The sequence below is a fragment of the Pseudochaenichthys georgianus genome, chromosome 20 (genome assembly GCF_902827115.2).
Source record: "Pseudochaenichthys georgianus chromosome 20, fPseGeo1.2, whole genome shotgun sequence".
Classification (NCBI taxonomy): domain Eukaryota; kingdom Metazoa; phylum Chordata; class Actinopteri; order Perciformes; family Channichthyidae; genus Pseudochaenichthys; species Pseudochaenichthys georgianus.
The window spans coordinates 21,099,797-21,124,489 of record NC_047522.1 but is presented as its reverse complement, the minus strand read 5'-3'; the positions used below and the strand labels follow the sequence as shown (position 1 = coordinate 21,124,489).

Sequence of the window (24,693 nt, the reverse complement as noted above, 5' to 3'; positions counted from 1 at the left end):
AATGCACCTGCCCATTGCCTGAACAAGTTGGATGCCGCCTATCACAGCGCACTGAGATTTGTCACAAATTGTAAAGCACTTACTCATCACTGTACCCTGTATGCGAAGGCAGGTTTGCCATCACTTACTGTAAAGAGGCTCAGTCATTGGTACACGTTTATTTATAAAGCCATGTTGGGTCAACTCCCGTATTATATCTGCTCTCTGATAACACAGAGAGTTGCAAGCAGCTATTGTCTGAGATCACATGATGTAGTCTTGTTAGATGTGCCAAGAGCAAGGACTGTCTCAAGTAAGACAGCTTTTATGTGCGCAGCTCCACTTGCTTGGAACAATCTTCAGCAAGAATTGAAACTGAGCAATCTCATTCCTCTGCATGTTTTTAAAGCTAGGCTAAATGAAATGCTTGCTGATACTATGGGCACTTGTAAATGTCTATAACTATGTATCCTGTAAATATAATGTATAATGTCCTTTATTGTTTTATGTTTCATGTGGAACCTATATGCTGCAGGTATCCCTTGAAAAAGAGATCTATGATCTACATGGGACCAATCTGGTTAAATAAAGGTTAGAAATGAAATGACAGCATCAACCAGAAAGCTAATTGTTGTTTTTCATGATCGACAATCTTAGTTTTTTCGGAGAACAGGAAAAGGCAAAGAATAGTAGGGAATGATACAGGACAGAATATGCATGATTTGTATGCAATAAAATAACTCGTATGACATGCGAAAGGAGATGCTACAAGACTCCATCACACATGCTGCAGACTTCAACATGTTGGCCAGGTAGAATCCACAGCTGAGCTAGTCCCAACAATGATTTCAAAGACAAAGTAGACCTACTTTTACATATGGGAACTGCAGAATATACAGTTCTCATGGGCAAAATGAGATAAGATTAAATATTAATCTCAACAGTTGTGACTACAGTGCAATTTCTGTAATACCATTACGGGACATACCAGCTTATAAAGCTAATTGAATGATGTTTCAGTTCAAGTCCCAATGTTTTTATTCCTCAATAAATATTGCATCTGATATCTTTCTGTGAAATCCCTCCTTTTCCCTTTTATTCCACAACAGACCAGTAAGCGGGCACTTCCACACGCCCTGAGCTTAGGATGGGTCAGGCTTTGGGTCAGTGTGAACCCAGCCAGTGCAGCAGCACAGCTTGTAGTAAATGTCCAGGCCCCGCTGGCCTTCACAGTGTCTCTGAGTTTCTGCTGAAATCAGTAAGGTTTCTCTCCGATGGCAGCGATCATCTCCTGCCTCTCTGCAGCCGTCGGCATGTCCGGTTTCACTCCTTCTCTTCTCCGCTGCACCATTATGTTTTGCTACAAGGAAACAGACACAAATTAAAAGTACTTTATATATTACACAGGTAAAAATTATAAGTTAGAGGAACTGAAATCTGTGTTCTCTTCAAAGCCACCATTGAGAAAAAATACATTTTAAATTGCAGATCAGTGAACTAACCCTGCATTGATCAGTACGTTGGTTTGTGTTATTGTGCAACCTTGTTTTAAATAAAATAAATGAATACATTTTCTGGGGAATTTGAAGACAAAAACGTAAACTAAATTATACTAACTTATTTTAAGCGTTACAATTGTTAAAGATCTCACATGATCACTGGTGACCTTTGTTCTCATTTAGACATGATACATACATGTGAAATAATTATTACATTAACATAATAAGGTGCATGTCTTAAAGGAGTTTGTTGTTTTTTTCCTCTTAATCCTTTCCGCAAATAGCGGAAAGCTGATTCTTATGACTCCCCTTTTTATCAAATGTATCTTAACTTTAATGGACTTTACTCTGATTCCGGCCCATTTCTCTCTGCATTGCAGACCCAACTGAGGACAAACCTCCCCCTATGCCCCTCACTGTGCAGACACCCTGACCCACCAGTGGGTGTCACTACTGCAGCATCAATGACTGCTGACTTCTCAGCCATGCACAGGTAAACATGAGAAAGTGTGTTCTCCTTGATCCTGGAAACATGCACTCACCCAGTATTTCCTACAGCTCTTATATCTCAGGAAATAGTTTGTACACATGCTCTTGTCATAGCTGTTGACATTCAAACACTGCTGGGACGCATCACTTTCCTGAAAAAGAGAAACAAGTTTCAGGATTACAAAATTAGAAACACAGTTACCTTGCAGCAGGCCGATGTTCGACACAAAGCTAGATGTAAATGGTAGGTAAACGTACGTCTATGCATGGGTTATTGTCCTGATTCCGAAGCTTTCGTAAGTTTTTTTTATCCATTGGGATCTGCAAAGATGGAAAAAGAGGTTCAGTTTATGCACAGTTTCGTTGTTTAACTATTGTATGGGGATGGATTACTATTAATGAATCACATATTACTGGGATGAATGTAAAACATACAGCAGAGTAATACTTTGAATATTTAAATAAAGTCAGCAGAATAAAACTTGCAAATCTTTGAAACAACTGTAATATTGTTGTTGGACAATCTAAATGTCTGTATCTTTAGAGGCTAGAGAAAGGGTCCCAAATGGCCTCAAAGGATCAAAAATACAGTTATGATACATCATATTCATCATGTCTATCAGAAGTTATACTCCACAAAACCACTCTGCATGTGTTACAATAAACGTTCCCTTTAAGTGTACACATGTTGCTATCACTAACCACATAAGGTGTAAGTGGTACAAAGGTAAACAGCAACTAAACCATGTTTGATAGGGCTAGTAATATTAAAAACATGTCAGCTTGGTGTGTAACATATATGCCGAATTGAAATTGGCTTCTTCCTCTTGTAGGAAATGTCTTTAATCGTGTCGACAGGTCGTGCACATTTAAAAAATAACACGTTTTACTAGACTGCCCAAATTATTCAATGGAGATTGGCGTCCTCCACTACACCATGTAGCGTTGCTACATAGTAGCATGTTGACCTTCACTCATGTTACCAAACAGCTTCCATTCAAACGTCATAGCGACTGTGCATTAAGATGGAATGAGGTAAATGGGAACAGCTATATAAAGTTAATACATACCTTTTAATGATAACAACTTGTATTCTGCAGTAGTCTAATGAATTGTGGATACGCGTAATATCCACACCAGTGAAGAGTATCCCGTGTGTGAAAGGACCAAAATAACTGTTAATGCTAGTTATTCAAATGTTATGTTATGATGTATATCCCCTTGAAATGCTAACAAGAATGTTGCTTTAAAGAGCTAGTGAGCAGCTACACATTAGCATACATGTGGCTAACTGGTAAAGCAACACAACCCATAGGCTAATACCTCCCCTTCATGCTCAAGATAACTCCTCTCTATTTGTTGCAACAGCGCACCAGGAAAATCACCCGCACCGTCAGAGACAACTGACAGCGATATCAGCCAATAGGAGCCCCGGAAAACTAACAGAATGACTGACAACCCTGTGAGCCAATGGGATATCTTGGCAGCCATGTTAGTCTTCCTATCCTTGTAAATTCTACTAAACCACATTTAAGCGATTGACAGTGCATCGACCAAGTCCAAAAATGAGTTTTACTGAAATGGACTGTAGCTGACACTGAGGGGAAAGTGGCAGCGGCTTACACAAATCTAAAGAGTGGCGAGTGGGCGGGATTTCAGGTGGGCGTGGCTAAGTCATAGTTGGGTTGAATCGCAGCGCATACACAATGGCTGCTCGAAAGTGGGGAAAGCAAACAATTTTCAGGCCCGCCGCGTCTAGCAAAAAATATGAGAAAAAAATTATTAAAAATTCGGAAAATAGTTGAAAGTGAAGAAAAACCCAACAGAAAGAATGTTAAAGCGATCGGGGTAAGTTTGATGTGAATTAAGTGAGCGGTTACCCTGTTCTTGAATTAAAATATCGGGGTTATTTAAATTATGAGAGAGGGGTGAGCTGGGGAAAAAGTTTGTGTTAATCAGTACCCAGTTTAGGACCGCAGAGAAAAGCAGGGGACGGCACACGCTTTGATATTTATTAAAATAAATTATGTCACTGGTCGTATTAGTGTCACGGTGCGTGTCCGCGAACATTAAAGACCACCGGAACCAGTAGCGTAGGAAAGTTGAGCAAAGTTGCCTCCTAACTTAGTTTATTAAAAAAAAATATAATAACAACGCTAGTCCGGTAAACACGTACAGGAACAGGCGCACTTTACTTCGGCAATAACGTCATTATCACTTTTATCTGCATGTACATTGATATTTACCTCATTTTCACACTTTATCACAAGCTGTGCCAACTTACACTTATCGATTCCAGCATCTCTTTTCTGAAACCGTAATGCCACCATACGGCTACAGTGACATTTTGTCATGCTTCTCCTTTTAGCTTTATGGCTTTTTTAAACCGTTGCAAGTATCGATCCCGGTGTCAGACACACACATGACAGGTCGGCTACTACCCGCTGCAAGCCTCGTAAACAACACACGGCAATTGCTTGTCAATAACGCTGCAAAATGGAGGGAGAAGTCAAGGCAGAGTAATTATGCGATGCCCCGACTTGTTGCTCTTTAAAGGACGTGTGTTCACTTTGGCGGTGTGGCAGGTTGCACTGTGCACATTAGAAATGGCTATGTAAGAGATGTGGTGCAGGATATCGGTGTTATAAGCGTTACACTCAAGCTACTAGGTATCAGAAGCATCTCCCATGGTGTTATCGAGGTGTAGCCCGCCAGAGCATTGGTGTGGCTGCTTGTAAAAGTGATATTGAAACAGTCACTGAGAGGAAGTGTGTTGTCAGTGTTGGCTCAAGTCTCTGTTTACACCTGTCTTAATGTGCTGATATGGATTAATGTGTAATTGTTCTGTATTTACCATGGCATGATTTTGACTGTTAATACCTGCGTTGTTACTGATATCAATCTGATTGCATGTAATGATGCTAATGTAAGGCAGAACTAGTAGCATGAGAAAAAAGATTATTTCTTTGATGCAGAAGTTTGCTATTAGCCATTATAAATGACTATAATTAGTCGATGCCTAAAACAAATGTTCTATATAAGATATCATGAGAAATATTTAAGAGCTTCGGAGCATTCATACATTTGTCTAGCTTAGCCTTTTGCTAATCATTTTCCTAAATGTTAAAATATTATTCTATAAAGGATTGGTGAGCCTTCTGAGTTTCTCAAATATGTAACATTCTTTGACAAGATGTGGGAAATGAATTTGGATTTGCATCATTCTGTTTATAAATGTTTGAATTGATTTGATAATGACCCTTTAAAATGAGTTGCTTTCGTTTTTTTTAAGGCAAGATAATTGATTTAGTCCAAGTAAAAACATCCTCCTTACGCCTGGGTTGTTTCTGTAGCTTTTCTGAAGAAAGGTAATTGTTAGTAATGAGATCAATAATGCAGCCTTAATAAAATAGACATTTTTGATGTGCTTAGCAACTTCTCTTAGCCCCGAAACAAATGTTTGTTAACGTGTGTTTCAGTAAATATGACAACTTTCCCCAAACCATGGTCTTATCAAACACAGGGCATTTTGTTATTACTTTTAACTGTACACTTTTAATTAAAAAATCATCAAAATGTATAAGAATATGCAAGATATTTAAGATTTGTTTCTATATTGATGAATACTTATATTTAGTTGGTACGGTTGGTACGGACAAGTTGCTAATTGCTATAAATATAGACACAAAAGAATAATAATTCTTAATATCATTATGTTACTTAAAATTGTTCAAATCACAAAAACAACAATTGAATGCATAGTGAATCTTCTTTTACATTTAAATCACTCATAAGTCTTTATTACTGCAGGACAGACGGCTGTTATCAATCCAGATAATGCAGTAATTTAGATAATATCTGTTAGAAAAGTATGAATCAATTCAGAGACAAGGGCTTGGCATAAATCTCTGTTTCAAGAGTGAAAGGCTCCAGGATTTATTCTTCTAACAAAAGCTACACAACAATTCTAATTTCATTAATAAAGAAATATCAGCCCTTTGTGCAGTAACAATGAAGCAGTGTGCTACATGGATAATGTAGTATTAACTTTGTACTAGTAGATATGAGTATCTTTTCCATAATAAGATTATATCATATAAACATGTGCAGACTGATAAATCTCTGTGTATTTTGTAAGTTTTCAATTGTAAAATACAATGTGTGATGACGGATCAGATCTATTAATCTGTATTTGTGTCCATCTAAGGCAGGGGTGTCAAACTCAAATACACAGTGGGCCAAAATAAAAAAATTGGTACCAGTCGAGGGACCGGACTGGTTCAATGTTTATTGCAGAACTTATTGAAATGAACTTATTGCACATATTAAACCTGGGACTATTAAATGATTGCCTATAAAAACAACATTAAACATTAAATAATCAGTTGCATTCATTTCTTACGGCTCTATCTGCAGCTTTTCCAGAGTCATTTCTTATGATTACATTTTTCCACAGGACAACAACAGCTTAAAAAAAACGATTTCCCTCAAAGAAAAAAACAAACATGTCCTGTTGTCGTGAGAGAGAAAGTGCAGAAGGAAACATCCATTGAACTCAGGTTGCTGCTCTGAGATGCTAGTTCAGATACTTGGCATCTCATCTCGGGTGCAAGGTCATCAATGTTTGGGGTCAGGCTCTGAGCGGAGGAGACCCTCAGGATGGAGGGAAGGTGTGCGTGTCATATACCGGCAGCCAGATTTAATAGGAATTAGAAATTATCCTGCGGGCCTGATTTGGCCCCCGGGCCTTGAGTTTGACACATGTGGACTAAGGCAAGGGATACAACAAGAAAAGACAGTTTGAAAAACATAATTTTCTATTATAAGTTAACTCATTAGAATGTATTTGTCCTCTTATAGAATCTAATATCCTTTTTAATATTTGTAAGTAATGGTAGCTGGTAAACTGCCAAAGCCAAGGTGTAGGAGAAACAAAAGGTATTATGTATAAGGAAGTAATGTGGAAGTGGTTAAAGGTATAGAAACGTTACAGATTTTGCATCTCAGGCAGCCATTTTTAAAATAATCCCCCTGTGGCAGCAGTAGTTAGTGCTTTTGGTGGATGTTTTTACAGCTGACTTAAATTCTATATCCTCCGAATGACAAAAAAAGGAGAATTCATAGTTTGAGGCATCAGAGTTCGGCTGTGTCTTCGATAAAACATATAACTCGACTGTCGTTCTAAAAAAAACTGTGAACTAATCATTAAAAGTGCCATTTTCATCTTATGCTACACACACACACACACACACACACACACACACACACACACACACACACACACACACACACACACACACACACACACACACACACACACATATTTGACAGCCAACTACTTTACATTGGTTGTTATTTCTAGGGTTTTACAGCATTTAACTCCATTTAATTTGTGAGCTTACATTGCATATAGTTAGCTTTGCTGAAGATCACCTTTTGCTTGTGCTTACATGTATGTTCCCCTCATGTATCATTTGAGCTCATATATTGTATTGCTTGTAGTCCAGATAGCCTTTGAGTAAAACCATTGTGATTGTAAACCTCCGAGTTAACCGAGCCAGTTGTTACCCATTTGAATGTAAACAGTTATCTAAGATCTATAAGACAGTTAAACTTGTTTTGTCATTCCTCACATCAGTTGATTTATGACTTAGGTTTTAATGTCTTTTGTACCGTCAGCAACCTGAAACCAAACCATTCACCATCTTCTCTCTCTCTCTTTCTCAGGCCCCTGAGTCCGGACGGTGTTGAGCACATAAAACTGGAGAGAGTAATCACATCAGAAGTAGCCGGGCTCTGCGCCCCTGTCCATGTAGCCGGTCAGCCTTAGAGTGCCATGGCCACGGGAACCCAGGGCCACCGTGACCACGTCCTGGAGAGAACCAAGCTCACGCCGCCCACAGGGAGGCGCCGGAGAGCAGAGGGCAAGCCCAAAAAGAATTTCCTTTGCCAGGAGTGTCAGAAAGCTTTCAACAGCCTGGAGAAGTTGAAGGTGCACTCGTACTCTCACACCGGAGAGAGACCCTACCGCTGCTCCCACCCCGACTGCACCAAGGCTTTCGTCTCCAAATACAAGCTGCTACGGTACAGACAGCACATAGCAGCATGTTCCTTTCTCTTTACACCTTTGCTAACATAACGCTCAGTAGTGTTCACAATGATCTGTTCTTGCATATTAGTGTCTGTGTTTGTGTGTAATGTAAAGCATGCCTTCTTGATTCTGAGTGCTCATAGAATGTGTCTGTGTTCCAAGGCATATGGCAACTCACTCGCCAGAAAAAAACCACAAGTGTTCATACTGTGAGAAAATGTTCCACCGCAAGGATCACTTAAAGAATCACCTACACACTCACGACCCCTACAAGGAGGCGTTCGGCTGCCAGGAGTGCGGCAAGAGCTACAACACCAAGCTGGGCTTCAAGCGGCACCTGGCCCTCCATGCTGCTAACAGTGGAGACCTCACCTGCCAGGTGTGCCTGCAGCCCTTCCCCAGCACCGTGGTCCTCCTGGAGCACCTCAAGACGCACGCCGGCAAGTCCTCTGGTGGGACCAAAGAGAAGAAGCACCGCTGCGAGCACTGTGAGCGGCGGTTCTACACCCGGAAAGACGTGCGACGCCACATGGTGGTGCACACCGGACGCAAGGACTTCCTGTGTCAGTACTGTGCCCAGCGCTTCGGGAGGAAGGACCACCTGACGCGCCACGTGAAGAAGAGCCACGCCCGGGAGATGCTGAGGGTGAAAACTGAGCCGGCTGATTCGCTGGAGCCCGTCGTCTTCGACTTGGCGTCTGGGGGTATCAAGGGCGAGCTGCCGGGGATGCTGATACAGAGGCCGCACCAGCTCATGTACACGGGCCCCGTCCTGGACACGGAGCCCTTCCCCAACCCCACGCTGCCTTTTTCTTTTAAGTACCCACTGGGCTCCAACTTTACCTCATACAGCATCTCCTCGCAGGAGCGGGAGCAGACTCTAAAGGGAGAACTGGAGACCTACCTGATGGAGTTGCAGAGCAGCATGCCCTCCTCATCCTCTGCAGCCCAAGAACCCCAACTCTCCTCCTCCAAACTGGAGTTGGAGCCTCAAGTGGGTGCGCTGGAGGAAGCGGGCGAGGGGGGGTCCCTGTCCAAAATGTCCTCCCAGATGGCAGCAGCCGGCGCAGACTCTCTGGCCTCGTCCTCCTCTCTGATGGACTTCTCGCAGCTTTTCAACTTCCTGCCACTCAACGGGCCGCCGTACAACCAGGCGGGGGGCAGCGGGGGGGCGGGCGTCACCTATCCTCCCAACGAAGAGCCCCCCTCCCTGGTCCAGATGCGCCCCCAGGCTCCTGAAGACCCCGAGGTTGCGGAGAGTCCGCTGCAGAGGCTCCCCTCCTCCTTCATATCCAACCTGAGCTCACCCACCACACTGCCCCGCTTCCACCAGGCCTTCCAGTGATCCAGTATGTACTGCTGCCTGGCACACACACACTCTAACACATACTCACACACACTCACACGTTGAGTTACACCCCCTGCTATTCAGAAAAAATATGCTAGTTAAACATGTCTGAAGATAAAGCACTTAATACGAAAGACGTACAAAGCAGATATATCATGATAAGCTCTTACAGTAACACACGCACACACAAACACACACGCAAACACACACACACACACACACACAGTTTGCCTTAATCAGCTTTCTAAATGCAGCTGCTGAGATTCTACCTATTAAGCCTTTTATTGAGGAATTCTCAAATCCTCTCCACCACTACTCCTCGATGACATGTTCACATAATAGCAGGAAAATATTGCAAACCAGTTTCAAATCTTCTGTGTCTTACTTTTCGCAGCTTGAATAACTTCTGATTTCTATGATATCTAACCTATTCAAAGGCCTTTGGTGCAGTTACAACTCGCCACACACACAACAATGTGAACATGGTGCGAGCTGTCCGTTCATCAGTCTTTTGGGAGTTTTCACATACTGTAGATGGTTGCTATTAGTGATTTCATTGCAGTGACATTTTCTTTACTTTACCTCCTAGAATAGATCGGCTTGAGTGAACAGATTATGGGATATATTGTTGTTCTGCCTGTCATCACAGTTGACCTTTCACCAGACTGTAGGTTTTGGATGTGTTTGCCAATTTACATCTATTCATTACATCAAACATGGCACTGACAAGGCAGTGCTTGAATTTCATAAATGTCTAATCTGTATAGAATTACTTGAGTTGATCAATTAAAGTGATCATCTGCTCGTATCTTGTCGATAACTTCACTGTGCGCCCGTGTTACGCAGGACAGTAAAGTTCGACATAATGCTCACTATGCTGGATTACATATATTTCAAATATGTAGTGAAATTCTAGACACCATTGTCTTCTTGGAATTTACTTAAAATAGCTTAAAAATCTGATTTTTATCAGAAAGTCAAGTAATTAGTAGTAAATAGGCTTAAACCTTCACAAACATACATCTGGTCTTTTGATAATTCCATTAAGCTAAATGAATTCACATTAAGATGGATAAGGTACTGAGAAGGAACTACTGAGCAACAGTATTACACTTTGACATTTCATTTTAGTATAGTTGGTTGATTTTCTGCTCAAGTTTTATCTTAATTCTCGACATTCTCAAAGCTGACATAGTTATTTAGTTAACAAGCACCTGTTTCCACACCGAGAGCAACACACACACACACACACACACACACACACACACACACACACACACACACACACACACACACACACACACACACACACACACACACACACACACACACACACACACACACACACACACACACATCTCTATTCACCGTTTATGTAACCCTCGATGTGCCTTACTTCTCAAAGGTCATAAGAAAGTGTTTTTATCAATACGTCACACTCCTATCAAGCTTCTAAGAAGTGTCATTATATGAACTGTTCACCTGAAACAAATATTTGTAGTGGCTGATTGGCGGCAAAAATGCAGAACGTGTGTGTCTTGAACATAATACACCTTCAATGATGTGTTGGAACAAGCACATGCACAAAACTTGGGATGATAATTGGACCCAATAAGTGGAAAAAGGAGGTTGAAGAGATGCTAACGAATGCTAACATAATCATAGTTAGTGTTAGTTTGGGTTAGCATCATTGGTGACCCCTTTGTGATTCAGTCACATTTCCGATGGAAGACATTTGTTTTAAGGCATATTTTTGTTACCCTGGGCAACATGTTTTCATTGTGGGCTAACAGTGAAATCTGTGAGATCACAGAAATACTTTTAAAGATTGAAACATGCTGCTAGAAAACAAGATTCTGCTTTTGGGGTTTTCCCTTTCCTGTAGTGTGTGTAGGTTTGTGTGCCTGTAAATGGTCTGCTAAGGCTCAAATCCCGCTACAGTCCACAGAGCCGGCCAGCTAACCAATCAGAGCACACTGGGCTCTGGTTGATGAGCACAATATGTCCTCTTTAAAAACACATTTGTACAACTTCACCAAGGTTTGCTGGGGATACTGAGGTAAAAAACAATGTCTCCGTTTTCAGTTATATTCTGTGTTTTCGAGCATTTTCATACAATTAACGTGCGGTGCTCGCAATCGTTAAGCAGCAATATAACAGGGCTGGGTGTCGACTGAAATGTGTTTAGCGCTGTGCTAAAAGCTGAGACAAATACGTGTTTAGATCCATTACTGTGTTCACTTCTTATGACCCAATAGTCCCTGAACTTATTTTGTAGATTACAAATGAGATTTTGTAAGATGTATGTTTTGGTATCCGTATCACAACTCTTTTGAAATGCCAATCATTACCTACAATGCAACTGAAGGATGAAAATACTTTAGCAGATTGATATCATTTCATGAAACAAAGATGTCCTTTTTAAACTTTTGAAGAGATGACTGCACACCATACGGCAACAAATGTGAACTTTACAACCCCCCCCCCCCCCCCCCCCTACCACAGCAGTGCATCTTAGCTCCATGACATGTTTTTATAACCCAATAGTGTTATCATTTACCTCACATACTCATGTTGTTTCTGTGCTCTGAAAGTCAAAAGAAATGATGATGATGATGATGATGATGATGATGATGATGATGATGATGATGATGATGATGATGATGATGATGATGATGATGATGATGATGATGATGAACTAGAAGTGTTAAGTCCCCCGGTTCCTTTCCTGAGTGAGACATGAATGGACACTATGTGAAAGTTGAATGTTTCAAAGCATTTATGGAAGTCTGCTATTTGTATCTTGTGAAGGTTTGTGGATTTACAAAAGATGTTAGCAAGCCTCTTCTTTTTTTTTTGTAATCATAGCACTTTTTGTAAATTGAATGCCTTTTATTTCCTCCAATACCTTTTTTTTTTTGTTTAAAACCTTTATTACAAATGTATAGATGATATATTTAGCTCTTTTAGAGAACAATAACATGTAAATACAATATAAAATGTTTTATTTTTACAGGTACAATTTTGACAGTGTTTTTTCCTATCAAAGTGTCATTTTTGCTTTACTTGCACAAGGGTTCTGTGTATCTCATTGGGGGGTCTTTAACAAACAATGTGCCTTTTCTATCGCTGGTTTAGGTAAGAGCACAAGTAATAATGAAGCTTAAAGGTGGGGTAGGTCATTTTGGAGAAAGCAGCTCGAGTGCGCTAGAATTTGAAAATACACAACCGGAAAAAATCTGCCACTTCCTCACAGAGCCCCTCCTCCAACACACACGAACCAATGAGGGCACGAGATAAGTTTGTGCCCAGATGGAAGGCTGACAGGCAGGTAGGCCATCCAGTTACTTTAGCCGGGCCGGCTCAGATGATTGGTCGTGCTTTCTACAGCGCCACGGCTTCCACAGGTGCCTTTTTTTAATGGATTTTTTGTCAAAGCACTTCGGATATTCATTGCTATCGGGATGTTAAGAGCATTCCATGGAATATAACAAAGTGTATCTCGAGCCGGTTTCTCAAACCTACCTACCCCACCTTTAATGGACATTTATATAGCACTTACATTGTATTATTCTTTCATTGGCTGTTTAATCAGATGTTAAAAAATACATTTAATGTATGTCAAATAACTCCTAAGGGGATTATATCACCCTTTAACCTCAGTGTGACATTGTGAAAAAAACAACTTAGTATATTATCATTTATTTTGAATATTTCCTTGTGATTTCTGCCTGAAATGTATTATCCACTCAGCTAGTGTTTTACTCACATGGCAGATTCAAGGGATTGGATTTTGTGAAAGTAACAGCAATGAACTTTGGATCAAAGATAGAAGATCCCTACACATTGGAGAAAGTAGATCCAGATTTGGCGTCCTACATCAGATTAAGTTAAAGCTAACTTTAAATCCCCGGGGTAAAAAGGAATAGGCAAAGTCTCCCAGGAGATTCTTCAGTGAGAGCCACAGACCTTCAGCATGTCAGACTTCTTTATAAGCTTCAGTGGTACCAGTGAACTTTATTGAATGTGTAAGAAACACTGCAATACTGCAATATATTTTTGGTATTGGATCAAGCTGCTAACATACTTTTCTAAAGCTCCTTAAGGTGCTACAGACCTCTTTTCTAGTTCTTAAGTGTATTGTTTGTACAAAGTATCCAGTTTAGCTGAACAGTTGGCGTGTGTGCCCGGTTGAACTATATAGCGACATATATTTTTATTGTACTGTGACTTTTGTAGTCTTTTTACAGACTTGCCTGTAATATCACATGCATCCCTCACCCCCCTGCCCACCTGTGTTGTGTTGTGATATTGGGAAACTGAGTCATGGCTGGGGATGGCTCTGAGTAACTCGGCAGAAAAAGAAAATGAAGACGCTGACGGTGAGAAGCTCCGCCGTTCAGAGAGAGCTGAGGACGTTCAGAAACGAAGTGCATTCCAGCCATGTTGGTTTTGTTATTCGTTGCATTTCAACAATGCCATCCCGTGACAATGATGGACTCGTTGCTAATTCTCAATATGTTACTTCAAATGTATTTTACAAACTACTGTTGTATTTTTATAAATATAGGGCAAAGTAATTCACACAAACATATGTATATATATAAGTGAATATATATGTATATGTTTACAGGTTGTGTAAAATGAATGCTGCAGCTTTTATCTGTTGTTTTTTTAAACCTTGACATCATCCAAAGAGGCAGATTATTTATTGTCTGGCAGAATAAACCTGATTTGATTTACATACCTTTGCTGCTATGAGAGAGAAGAGCTGCAGTCGTCAACTCCAGTGTTTTTACACAATGTAATGAAAGTTCAATAAACATACGAGAAGGATACAACCGAGCGTCTGTTTGGTTATTATTACGTCTCATTGTTTGTGGTTTTGTCTGCCTCTGTGTAAGTCTGGGGTTACTTTGAGGACTCTGTCCTGCCCACATTAAATCTCTTTAAGTTTCGTGGACAGTCTCCATTTATTGTTACAAAGACAGTAAATGGGGCAGCTTTAGCCAACATGGTTCATTTCAAGCTGTTGTCCCGTCCAGATGATAATAGACACCCTAAAATCATGTCAAGCATTAATTGAGAAGAAAGGAGGACAGACAAGAAGATAGAGGAGATAGGATAAAAGAGAACTAATCTGAAATCAAGATAAAGGTGCAACAACACAAGATATAGCAAGTCAGCTAATATATAGTCATATGTTGTTGGGTAGTTTAGAGAGCTACTGGCTGCATCTGCATGGCAACAAGCCAAACATTACTTCCTAAATTCATGATTCTACAACCCTACCTAGAAACTGCCAAATGTATCTCAACAATCCTCTTATTTAATGTCATTCTGCACATCTGACACTTAATACAAAACGTAATGTTGAAGTTGTCTTGTCTGAAGCCTAAATAAGTGTGATCTGTCAAGAAATAAACAATAAAAACCACATGAATTCTATGTTATTTGAGCATACTGCTTCTGAGGACAGTTTGTGCTACCATGTTGTTCTTCAGTGGAAGAGACTTTCAAACATATGAGGTAAACCAATCCTAAACATTAAGATGTATTGAATGTTTCAGGATTATGCACGTTGCAGTGGAAGTGGAGTGGATGAATCAGTTACAAATGAAAGCTGTTGGTCCCAAAAACTGATGTAATTGGTTGATAAAATCATGCGGTTATATTAAACAACCCCATTACTCTGTATACTTCACGCTGAAGGCTATCTAATTCCTATTCCTGCTGTGTTCCTTGACATTTATCCTTCTCTCACTTTATCATGACTCTGTTTGCTTAAAACCTATTTTTGTGAATCAGCCAAGGAGGTTAGCACAAATAAGTTGTAGAGTTTACATGAACAAATTGACAGCACCCTGTTGCTCTCCTGTGTTATCAGCTGCATGTTACACTGCAGTAGTGTTCACTCTGTGATCATGTGTTCCTGCATGCTGGAAAAGTCTCGGTGAAAAGAGTGAAAAGGACAAACACAGGCTGTGAGCTGTGTAACATGTTCTGCAGCTCCCTCCCCCCAGCCTGAGCTCAAATGTGTCAGTGTGCACTTCTGAAACTGGACTCTGCACAAAGCTGTCTCGCGGCTAATTAAGCAGGCCGTGGCTCGCGCGCACCGAGTATTAACTTTTTTCTGAAACACACATACATATTATCGTGTTTTACTACCACTGAATGCAGAATGTTTGTGATGTACCCCGCCCTTCTCCGCTGCACAAAGTAAACTGAGTTGAACCATCGGGATGAACCCATTGAACCCAAACAGAAAGTACCTCACACTCCTGGACCCCAGGGGGCGCTGTGGCCGCATGGAGGGGCTTCTGCTGGGAGAGAGCAGAGCAGAAAGTGCACAAATCTGAAGCAAAATAAATAGTAAAAGGGAATGTTTTTAAGGAGTGGCAACACAATTAGGACTGCAGGAGTCAGCATGTCAGCGGGGTCAGATGACCATGTATTAACCAGAAGGGGGAGAAGTACTCACATCAAGTACCAGAGTGTAGGAATACTCTGTTACAAGTAAACGTCCTGCAATCAAACTGTTACTCAAGTACAAAAGTATTAACATCAATATACTAAAGTAAAAATAGTCATTGTGCAGATTGGTCCATTTCAGAATAATATACATGATATGTTTTATAATTATTGATCATTAAAGTGTTCTCAAAACTGGCAAAGGTGCAGCTAGTTTGAATGACTTTGTATACTACAGGGTAGCTTGTGAATGTACTCCAGATGGAACTAAAGTCTGATTTAACACTTGATTATATTTCACATCCTTAATCAAAATCTGTAATAAGGTATTAAATAAATGAGTAAAAGTACACCATGTACCCCTATATTGTAGTGTACGTACAAAGCAACCACAAATTATAGACAAACAGAGTTAATAAAGAACATTTAACTTTTTTTTTTTTGGTTAGATAATTCTGGTCCACACTCCAATACATTAGGGGGCGGTAATGCACCTTTAACGCTGGCTGCTACCGGCCATAAAACCGCAAAAAGAAGAAGCGCCAGCTGATCAGTCAGCAGCAGACTGCACACACACACCATGCCTTCCCCGATCCCCGTCACCCGCTTGCTCCCCAAAGATTTCTACCCCTTTCTGGACCTGGAGACCTGCAGCAGCCCGCTGACCAGAAACCCCGGATCCACCTTACAGGTTCCCGTCCAGCGGCTCCACGGAAAGGTCGCCAGCCGGCTCTGGTCCACGGTGATCCACTGGAAGGAACTGCGCTCCGTGCAGCCTGCGGGATCCGGAGGGTTCGGATCCGTCTTCAAAGCGGATTACTTCGGAGAGACTGTAGCGCTGAAGAAAGTCAAGAAGTGCACCAAAAACAAGCTGGCGTCCCGGCAGAGCTTCTGGGCCGAGCTGAACGCAGCGCACCTGCGCCACGAGAACGTCGTGCGCGTCATCGCGGCCACCACCTGCATGCCAGTGGATTTCGGAGACGATAGCAGCATCGGAGCGGTGCTCATGGAGTTTGTGGGGGACAGAAACCTGCAGCAGATCATCTACGGTGGGTGTGACCCTCTGGAGGACAGGTGCCTCAGGTATGCTACAGATATTGCACGCGGTCTGCGATTCCTGCACTCACACAGCGTGCTGCACCTGGACATTAAGCCAGCCAACGTGCTGGTGTCCGGAGAGGACGTGTGCAAAATAGTAGATTTCGGTTCTTCTCTGAAACTGGACCACAGATGCGAGGTGAGCTGTCTCAGCCCGCATCTGAGCCACGTCGGCGGCACGTACACGCACAGAGCCCCGGAGCTGCTGAAAGGAGAAGGGCTGTCTCCTAAAGCAGACATCTTCTCCTTCGGGATCACTCTGTGGCAGCTGATCACCAGAGAGCAGCCCTACACCGGGGACCGGCAGCACGTGCTCTACGCGGTGGTGGCCCACAATCTGCGGCCGTCGGTCCAGGAGCACCCGGTGTTCCAGTCGGAGCAGGGCCGGCAGTGCAGGACTCTGCTGGGCTGCTGCTGGAGCGGGGACGGTCGCTGCAGACCGACTGCTCAGGAGCTGGTGCCTCAGCTGGAGCAGATCAGCTCCCAGACATGAGACTGTTTAATGCACAGGTGCACTGACATGGTTTTAGGAACATTTTAGAACGTGGACTGCCCTTATCTTAATGCCGAATCTCGTTTAAAAAAGCACACCATTTAGTGCCTTCCTGTTTATCTACGAAAATACAATGTGCCTTACGAAAATGACACTGTTAGACTATCATGAGGATGTAATGCTTCAATTCGGCTTATGTGACTCTAACGAGAAAAGCACTTATTGTAATAAAAACAGCTTTGAATTCATTCATATGGCTCACTCAGCCTGAATAGATGCATTCAAGTTGCTTAACAGTGTAAAGTTAAATGTGTTGTGTGTTGTGCAGAGATCTGGTAAATATGTGGCTCCTCATGAAACAAACATTGTAAAGGTATTTTCTTAACCCTATGGGGCTTTATTGTGCTTCATCTTTAAATGTCCTTTTAATTAAGTGTACTCTGGTGCACAGTGCTCTGAAATAAAGTTTCTACACTGCTACAGGTAAACATATTTTATTCTCACTTTAGTTTTAAAGTATCACTTACATGGACACAAGCCAGATAACATTACATCATTGACATTATATTCCACAACTCAAACATCCACACGAAGTTACTGTAAGGGCTGACTGACTTAGTTTTATACAATTTTCTTAAACTTTGAGATACAAATGTGTTGTGAATTGAGTTGTATTTGCTATGTTTGTAACGTGAGATTTAAGTGTTTTCATTAAAAATATTTTTATATAATTTACATTTTGATTCTTGGCTCTTTCTCACATTCAAACTCATTCATTAGAAATGTGTTTCTAAACTTTGTTTCCTCTGAATTTGTGTTGTAATACAGCCACCTGCTGGACACTCCTAAGGACACACATGTGCTGAAATGGTTTTTAAAGTGCAGAACTGTATTAACCTTTAGGAATGTTTATTTATGGCAACACAATCTAGTAAAGTAACACTTAAACCTGTGTAACCATGACACGTCACCTTTGGGAAGCTTGCCTTTGACTGATTTGGTGCTGAAGGGAATTATGGGTAAACATGACTAGTTATTTAGCTCAGATTTTAAACAAAGTTTCCTTGAAACGTGTTTTAACATAAGTCAAGGTTTTTGACTGCAAGACGTATAAAAAGTTATGAACATAGCAGCTCATTAAACTTGATGAAACACACAGTTGATAGACTCATCGTGTACTATTTGAATGAGACCTATGCTGCATTATCACGTTTGTTTTCTTGACTTTGAAAGAAGACTAGAAGATTCTGATATTTTAACAGGCCGAGCAGAACTTGTAAAATGTATTGCATTTTCCTTTAAAGTAAACTCTGTACCTCAGTGTAATGTCTGCCAGAACACAACGACAGGATGAAAGTGTTAAAGAAATATTGACAAGATATTCCATTTTACCATTTAGATGGACAGACTGTAACATAACAGTCCCACAAGGGCAGTTATAATGAACAGCTACTAAGAACACGATTCACAGACGGCAAAACTGATCACAGGAACAAAGAATACCATTTGGATCCTGTGAATGTGTTCACATACAACAGTTAGATATGGCAGTGTATGTGGGAGAGCTCACATGATGGTGACTCTCTCCGGAGAGACATGTGCAGCCGAGCCCACGGGCTCCAGGCGCTGGCAGCGGTTCTGACTGCTGTCCATGCCGCGGCGGATCTGGTGCAGCTTGCGGCCGACGCAGGGGAGCAGCATGAGCACCTTCCCCAGAATCACACACACGGGCAGCGCCAGGGCCACCATGAAGCTGGGGGGCAGGTAGAAGCGGTAGGCGTCCTCCTCGAAGGCTTTCTTCCAGCCGAACAGCAGGCCGTGCAGGGTCGCGATGAGCAGAGCGATGTAGCCCAGCGTGGACTGGAGTAAAGACAGGAACACTCATTATGGGATATACAGCAACAACTGCTGGGATTCATTCACAAAGAGAGGAGAGCCAGACACACACCTCGTATACTTTTTTCTTTATATTTTTAGCCACGGCCACAAAACCCAAGATATGAAAATATTCTGATTCTGATGATTTCCATGTGACAAACTTCAAATCCACCATACACTGTTACTACTCTTCCTGCTGACCCCCCCTACACTGTACAACACCACCTTCTGCAATATCTATTATATATTACTAATGAAGCATCAGAGGGAAATTCCAGCCCAAACATTTCTTCTACTGAAGATTTCGACTGCTTAGAAATCTTAGAAAAGGACCCCTTATGACCCGAGAATTTCCCTGACAATAAGTTTCTCCAAGCATCACCCCTGTTTCGTGTTGTACCTGTATGAAGCTGAACTCCCTCCAGTTGAGCGTGCTGTGGACGGAGGGGATGGAGGTGATGGCGAGGAGCGACAGCAGCCCGAGGCTCATGATCCCGAAGGAAACGTACATCTCCACCCTCCACACCTCCTCCTCGTTCCACGCGTTCTCCACATTAGCGTGGACCTGCACACACAGAGGAGGCTTGGGATGAAATCAATCACTATTACCATCTTTTAATTATGGCTCTTGATTTTCTTTCACGTACAATGTGTGGGAGCGCTAGCCAATTGAAGCGCAAGTGTTATACATAGTGATGTCACCATGTTGCTGAAGAAAACAAAGGAGACCAATGGAGGCGTTTAAGGAAGGGGGGGAGTGTGTGGTGTTTCAAACTTTGCACACCATTTACATGCACTAAAACCTTTATTACACACTACAGGAAAGGGAAAACATCAATACCCCCAATAATAGGACCTCTTTAATCAAAGCAAAGAAAAGACATTAATACAAATCTTCTTGTTTCACTGGAGCATATCACCCTGAGCCCCCCCACTGACCTGCTGGTAGGCGGTGTTGAGCATCAGGTACCTCTCAGACCGCCTCATGGGCAGACACAGGCTGTAGACCACGTGCACGGCAGCCAGGAAGAAGCTGAGCAGGCCCAGCTGCTTCCTGCTCTGCAGCCAGCCCTCCAGCCAGTGGGGGAAGTGTCTGTACTTGGTGCCGTAGTACAGCTGGTGGGCGGCGGCCAGCTGACCCGCCAGGTACACCAGCGCCAGCAGCGTGATGGCCACAGTGGGCAGAGTCCGGTTCACCATCTCTATGGGGATCTTGTAGAAGTCACTCTGCTTGTGTTTCACATACGGGTGGATGATGTCTCGTACAAATGAGTAGGCGAAAAAGAAGATGGAGAGGGCGACGGCGGCGAGCACGGGGCCCTTCCAGCCGGGGAATAACCGTATGGGAATGTTCTCAATGTCCCGAGAGGAAGACAGGGTGCCCATATCCACCGGCAGGAAGTGGAGCTGGTGGGCTAACTCCATGATCTGCTGCCGAGCCTCCACCGAGTCACTGCAGATGTACACCTAGAGGTTGGACATACAGAGAAGACAAGTAGGAAGATGAGGACACAATCACCTATAGAATGTCAAACTGATTAATAGTATCATGAACTATGAGTGTATACTACCTGCGATTTATCATTTATAACCCTTAATCCACACTAGTCTTTTCACCTGTCCTCTCGCACATCTATTCACTCGGATTTCTTCTCCCCTGTTAATCCTGAAATAATATTGCATTATATCTGATTGCAAGGGTTCTCCATGAAACTCATGCATTTAATTGAGAAGCTTCTTACTTGCACATCTGAAGTGCTGCCCTGTAATTTTATAATCCTAACCATGATAGCTGACTGGCTGGGAGGTTATTTCAGAAGCGGGCAGCTCTATTGTTGTGAGTTCCCTCTATAGGAATTAATTTGCTCTGGATGTGAGAGCTTTTTTATAATCTGAGCCTAAATTCGATCAAAATGAATGCTTCAAATAGCCAGCAAGGCAGATTGAACCGTCATTGTCTTTGTTGCATGCAGTATGCTGGCTTCTGTCTCCTTCGATAACCCAGGACACAGATCCTGAATCAAGATGCCTGTTGGCCTTGAAGTGAACTCAGGCTGTGCCCAATAATCATAACCGAGCCATCTTGGTTACATAATGAACAAGATGGTGAAAACCCAGTGAAATCTTGTAAATGGACCTTGTGTTAGGTTTGTTGTTTGTTAGTTTGTTCAAAGAATTGAATGTGTTTATGTTACCTGTGTGCTGGCGTCTTTGGGGCAGCTCATCTGCATGGCCCAGGCTGAGATAACGTTGAAGCCTTTGACGATGATGGAGCCTGGCATCAGTGAAGCCAGATACTCAGCGTTGGACTCGGGGTACTGGTTCACCCTCCTGTTGTTGCTCACATCCACCAGGATCTTTCCTGCACCGCAAGACACACACAGGATTTCTGTAGTTCAACTTAATAATGCAAGACACCCTCCTGGAGTTTAGAAGGGACCTCCAGACTTCTCGTAGAATTATTGTTTTACACAACATCCATCCATCCATCTTCTCCCGCTTATCCGTGGTCCGGTCGCGGGGGTAGCAGTTCCAGCAGAGAGCCCCAAACTTTCTTTTCCCTGGCGACATCAACCAGCTCTGACTGGGGGATCCCAAGGCGCTCCCAGGCCAGCGAAGAGATATAATCCCTCCACCTGGTCCTAGGTCTACCCCTTGGTCTCTTCCCAGCTGGACGTGCCTGGAACACCTCCCTAGGGAGGCGCCCAGGTGGCATCCTAACTAGGTGCCCGAACCACCTCAACTGGCTTCTTTCGACGCGAAGGAGGAGCGGCTCAACTCCGAGTCCCTCCCTGATGACCGAACTTCTCACCTTATCCCTAAGGGAGACACCAGCCACCCTGCGGAGAAAACCCATCTCGGCCGCTTGTATCCGCGATCTCGTTCTTTCGGTCATGACCCATCCTTCATGACCACAGGTGAGGGTAGGAACCAAAATGGCCCGGTAGACAGAGAGCTTTGCCTTCTGGCTCAGCTCCCAGGTTTACACAACATTAGCAACAATATCGATTTGATTCATCTTTAAAGTTCCTCTTTGTAAGACTGATATAATAAATAAAAAGAACATGTGTTTATATTATTTTCCACTTTTGTCAGTCCAGATAATTTCTACGAAAGATTCAAAAGCATGATGAATTAGAATGCATGATTTAATGCTGTAATATATTTTTATGACAGTGTTAAGTGTGTATATGTGTAAGTATCTACCTTCCAGTAGGTGTTTGAGGTCCCACAGCACAGAGTAGTGCTCACGACGGATTGCCAGGAACACGATGTTGGACTTCCCCACAGCGTCCTCATGGTGTGTCACGTCCACCACGTGAGGAAGCGACTGCGCTGCCAGTTTGGGGTGTCGGCTGCCCACCACCACATGGAAGCCGCAGCGCAGCAGGCGGATGGTCAGGCACTTGGAGAAGTCCCCGGAGCCCAGGATGGCCACCGTGGGCCGGGAAGACTCTGTGTCTCCACTCTTGGTGCCGTTGGGCAGGAAACAAGCCTGTGTGTGTTGGAGGTGGTGGTGAGAGGACGGAGCTGTGAAGAACACAGGGCTCCTGCTGCTGCCCATCGTGGACAAGGAGTCCATCCTGCCTCCCTGTCTTCTTCTGTGGTGTTGTGCTTAGGAGGATTTCAGTGGGTCTAAGGGAGGAGAGAGCAAAGTAAAACAGGGGCTAAATCCCATGCATCACAGGTAGAATGACCATGTATAAACAAACAGCATTTGATCGCATCGATTGTAGTCAATTTTGTCAACTGAAAATCAAAATGAGATTTGTGTTGACACTTAAAACTTAATCCAGATAGTTAATAATGTAAGATAAGATAAGACTTTATTCATCCCGAAGGAAATTGTTGTGCCAGAGTAACAGAGTAACAAAATACAACAAACACAATAAACACAGCAGAAAAAGAGCAATTAAACATCCACCGACAACATGAAACATAGAAACATATCATTATTAGCAGTATTTAGTAGTGCAAAAATTCAAACGTAGTGGCAGTTACGTAATTGCACGTTATCATAGCATTATTAATAATAATACTAATACTAATAATAATATAATATTGCACATAGTTATATATATATATAGCAGCGAGTGTATTGCAATGATTTTAATTATATTGATATGTATATTGCACATAGTGTTGGTGTGGAAGTTCTCAGTGCCCTTTACTTAGGGGTGAAGTCGTGAAGAGTTAAAGAGTTTGATGGCCACTGGGAGGAAAGACCTCCTGTGGCGCTGTGTGGTGGTTATCGGTGATCTCACAGTCTGTGGCTGAAAGTGCTCCGGTAGGAAACCAGCGTGGCATGCAGGGGGTGAGACCCGTTGTCCAGAATGCCGAGGAGTTTCCTCAGCATTCTCCCCTCCGACACCACTGCCAACGACTCCTGATCCACTCCCAGGACAGAGCCTGCTCTCCTGATGAGCTTGTTGAGTCTGTTGGCATCAGTTGTCTTCACCCCGCTGCCCCAACACACTACAGCAAAGAAGATCACACTGGAGACCACCGAGTCATGTATTGAAAAATGCTATTGATCACTACATGTCATTAATAGGAAAACATTTGAGGTTGCCATGTTGCTCAAGTCAAAAACAGGCGGGCTGCTGTGTCCATCAATGCAACCCATCATCTGCTGAATGAGATCGGTGATAACCAATCAGAGGACATCGTCCGCCGGGACAAGCTGCGTCTCCTGATGACCTTCTGTCTGCACACACACTGATCATCTGAAGGACAAGGTCGTGTGTGTGTGTGTGTGTGTGTGTGTGTGTGTGTGTGTGTGTGTGTGTGTGTGTGTGTGTGTGTGTGTGTGTGTGTGTGTGTGTGTGTGACAGCCCCCGTGCACCTGTAGCGTTGCAGCACGACCGCTGCCGTTCTGCCATGCAGTCGCACAACACACACACACACACACACACACACACACACACACACACACACACACACACGCACACGCACGCACGCACGCACGCACACACACACACACACTGATGACAACAGGCACATATACCATGCACGTGCACAGTGAGACTGCATACACTGTATGTTGTGATGATGGTGTCACCCACCTGTCATGAAGCTGCTCAGTATGCTGCCGTGAAAGCCGAGACTCAGACAGATGCTAGCCGCCCATCCTGATGCTGCTCAGCCTCCGCTGTCTGAACACATGCTGCGTTCATGTCCCGTGGGAAAAACCGGAGACGCCACTTTATCGGAAAATAACGCGTCTGGAGCTATACAGTCTATGGTCTGGAGTTTATTTTGTCCATAGCCAGTAGAGCTTGCAGGATATATGGAAAAACTGCAATGACGTTGTTGAATTTCCTGATAAATATTACCTGTAGTAAAT

At 42.8% G+C, this 24,693-nt stretch overlaps 4 protein-coding genes across 6 annotated transcripts; 2 read left to right on the top strand and 2 right to left on the bottom strand.

Moving 5' to 3' along the window:
- Positions 1-143: 143 nt before the first annotated feature.
- On the bottom strand, positions 144-4,372 carry chchd7 (coiled-coil-helix-coiled-coil-helix domain containing 7). 2 transcript variants are annotated; one of them, XM_034109259.2, is made up of 4 exons: positions 4,252-4,372; positions 2,226-2,288; positions 2,021-2,119; positions 144-1,339 (listed from the first exon to the last, which is right to left on the bottom strand). In XM_034109259.2, the coding sequence occupies exons 1-4, from the start codon at positions 4,267-4,269 to the stop codon at positions 1,235-1,237; spliced, it is 285 nt and encodes a 94-aa protein (XP_033965150.1). In that variant the 5' UTR covers positions 4,270-4,372; the 3' UTR covers positions 144-1,234. The 2 variants fall into 2 exon arrangements, with proteins under 2 accessions (XP_033965150.1, XP_033965151.1); XM_034109260.2 differs by lacking the exon at positions 4,252-4,372 and adding an exon at positions 3,038-3,342.
- On the top strand, positions 3,455-11,876 carry plag1 (pleiomorphic adenoma gene 1). Its single transcript, XM_034109230.2, has 3 exons — positions 3,455-3,815; positions 7,695-8,051; positions 8,221-11,876. The coding sequence occupies exons 2-3, from the start codon at positions 7,804-7,806 to the stop codon at positions 9,401-9,403; spliced, it is 1,431 nt and encodes a 476-aa protein (XP_033965121.1). The 5' UTR covers positions 3,455-3,815; positions 7,695-7,803; the 3' UTR covers positions 9,404-11,876.
- A 4,523-nt stretch (positions 11,877-16,399) lies between these two features.
- On the top strand, positions 16,400-18,203 carry mos (v-mos Moloney murine sarcoma viral oncogene homolog). Its single transcript, XM_034109241.1, has one exon. The coding sequence runs from the start codon at positions 16,458-16,460 to the stop codon at positions 17,466-17,468; it is 1,011 nt and encodes a 336-aa protein (XP_033965132.1). The 5' UTR covers positions 16,400-16,457; the 3' UTR covers positions 17,469-18,203.
- Positions 18,204-18,278: 75 nt separating this feature from the next.
- On the bottom strand, positions 18,279-24,502 carry steap2 (STEAP family member 2, metalloreductase). Of its 2 annotated transcripts, none has more exons than XM_034109227.1 (6): positions 24,413-24,502; positions 22,554-22,982; positions 21,542-21,708; positions 20,286-20,813; positions 19,747-19,911; positions 18,279-19,328 (listed from the first exon to the last, which is right to left on the bottom strand). In XM_034109227.1, the coding sequence occupies exons 2-6, from the start codon at positions 22,927-22,929 to the stop codon at positions 19,035-19,037; spliced, it is 1,530 nt and encodes a 509-aa protein (XP_033965118.1). In that variant the 5' UTR covers positions 22,930-22,982; positions 24,413-24,502; the 3' UTR covers positions 18,279-19,034. The 2 variants fall into 2 exon arrangements, with proteins under 2 accessions (XP_033965118.1, XP_071063032.1); XM_071206931.1 differs by lacking the exon at positions 24,413-24,502 and adding an exon at positions 23,612-23,789.
- Positions 24,503-24,693: the final 191 nt, after the last annotated feature.

What these genes read in the sequence shown, in the direction of transcription:
- steap2 (XM_034109227.1), bottom strand. Translation starts at nt 22,929, where the DNA reads ATGGACTCCTTGTCCACGATGGGCAGCAGCAGGAGCCCTGTGTTCTTC. An exon ending in CCTCAAACACCTACTGGAAG is followed by an intron (nt 21,709 to 22,553) that starts GTAGATACTTAC and finishes CTTGCGGTGCAG; the next exon opens with GAAAGATCCTGGTGGATGTG. An exon ending in GGGAGTTCAGCTTCATACAG is followed by an intron (nt 19,329 to 19,746) that starts GTACAACACGAA and finishes TCTTTACTCCAG; the next exon opens with TCCACGCTGGGCTACATCGC.
- mos (XM_034109241.1), top strand. Translation starts at nt 16,458, where the DNA reads ATGCCTTCCCCGATCCCCGTCACCCGCTTGCTCCCCAAAGATTTCTAC.
- chchd7 (XM_034109259.2), bottom strand. An exon ending in ACAATAACCCATGCATAGAC is followed by an intron (nt 2,120 to 2,225) that starts GTACGTTTACCT and finishes TCTCTTTTTCAG; the next exon opens with GAAAGTGATGCGTCCCAGCA. An exon ending in AGAGCTGTAGGAAATACTGG is followed by an intron (nt 1,340 to 2,020) that starts GTGAGTGCATGT and finishes GTTTCCTTGTAG; the next exon opens with CAAAACATAATGGTGCAGCG.
- plag1 (XM_034109230.2), top strand. Translation starts at nt 7,804, where the DNA reads ATGGCCACGGGAACCCAGGGCCACCGTGACCACGTCCTGGAGAGAACC. An exon ending in TCCAAATACAAGCTGCTACG is followed by an intron (nt 8,052 to 8,220) that starts GTACAGACAGCA and finishes CTGTGTTCCAAG; the next exon opens with GCATATGGCAACTCACTCGC.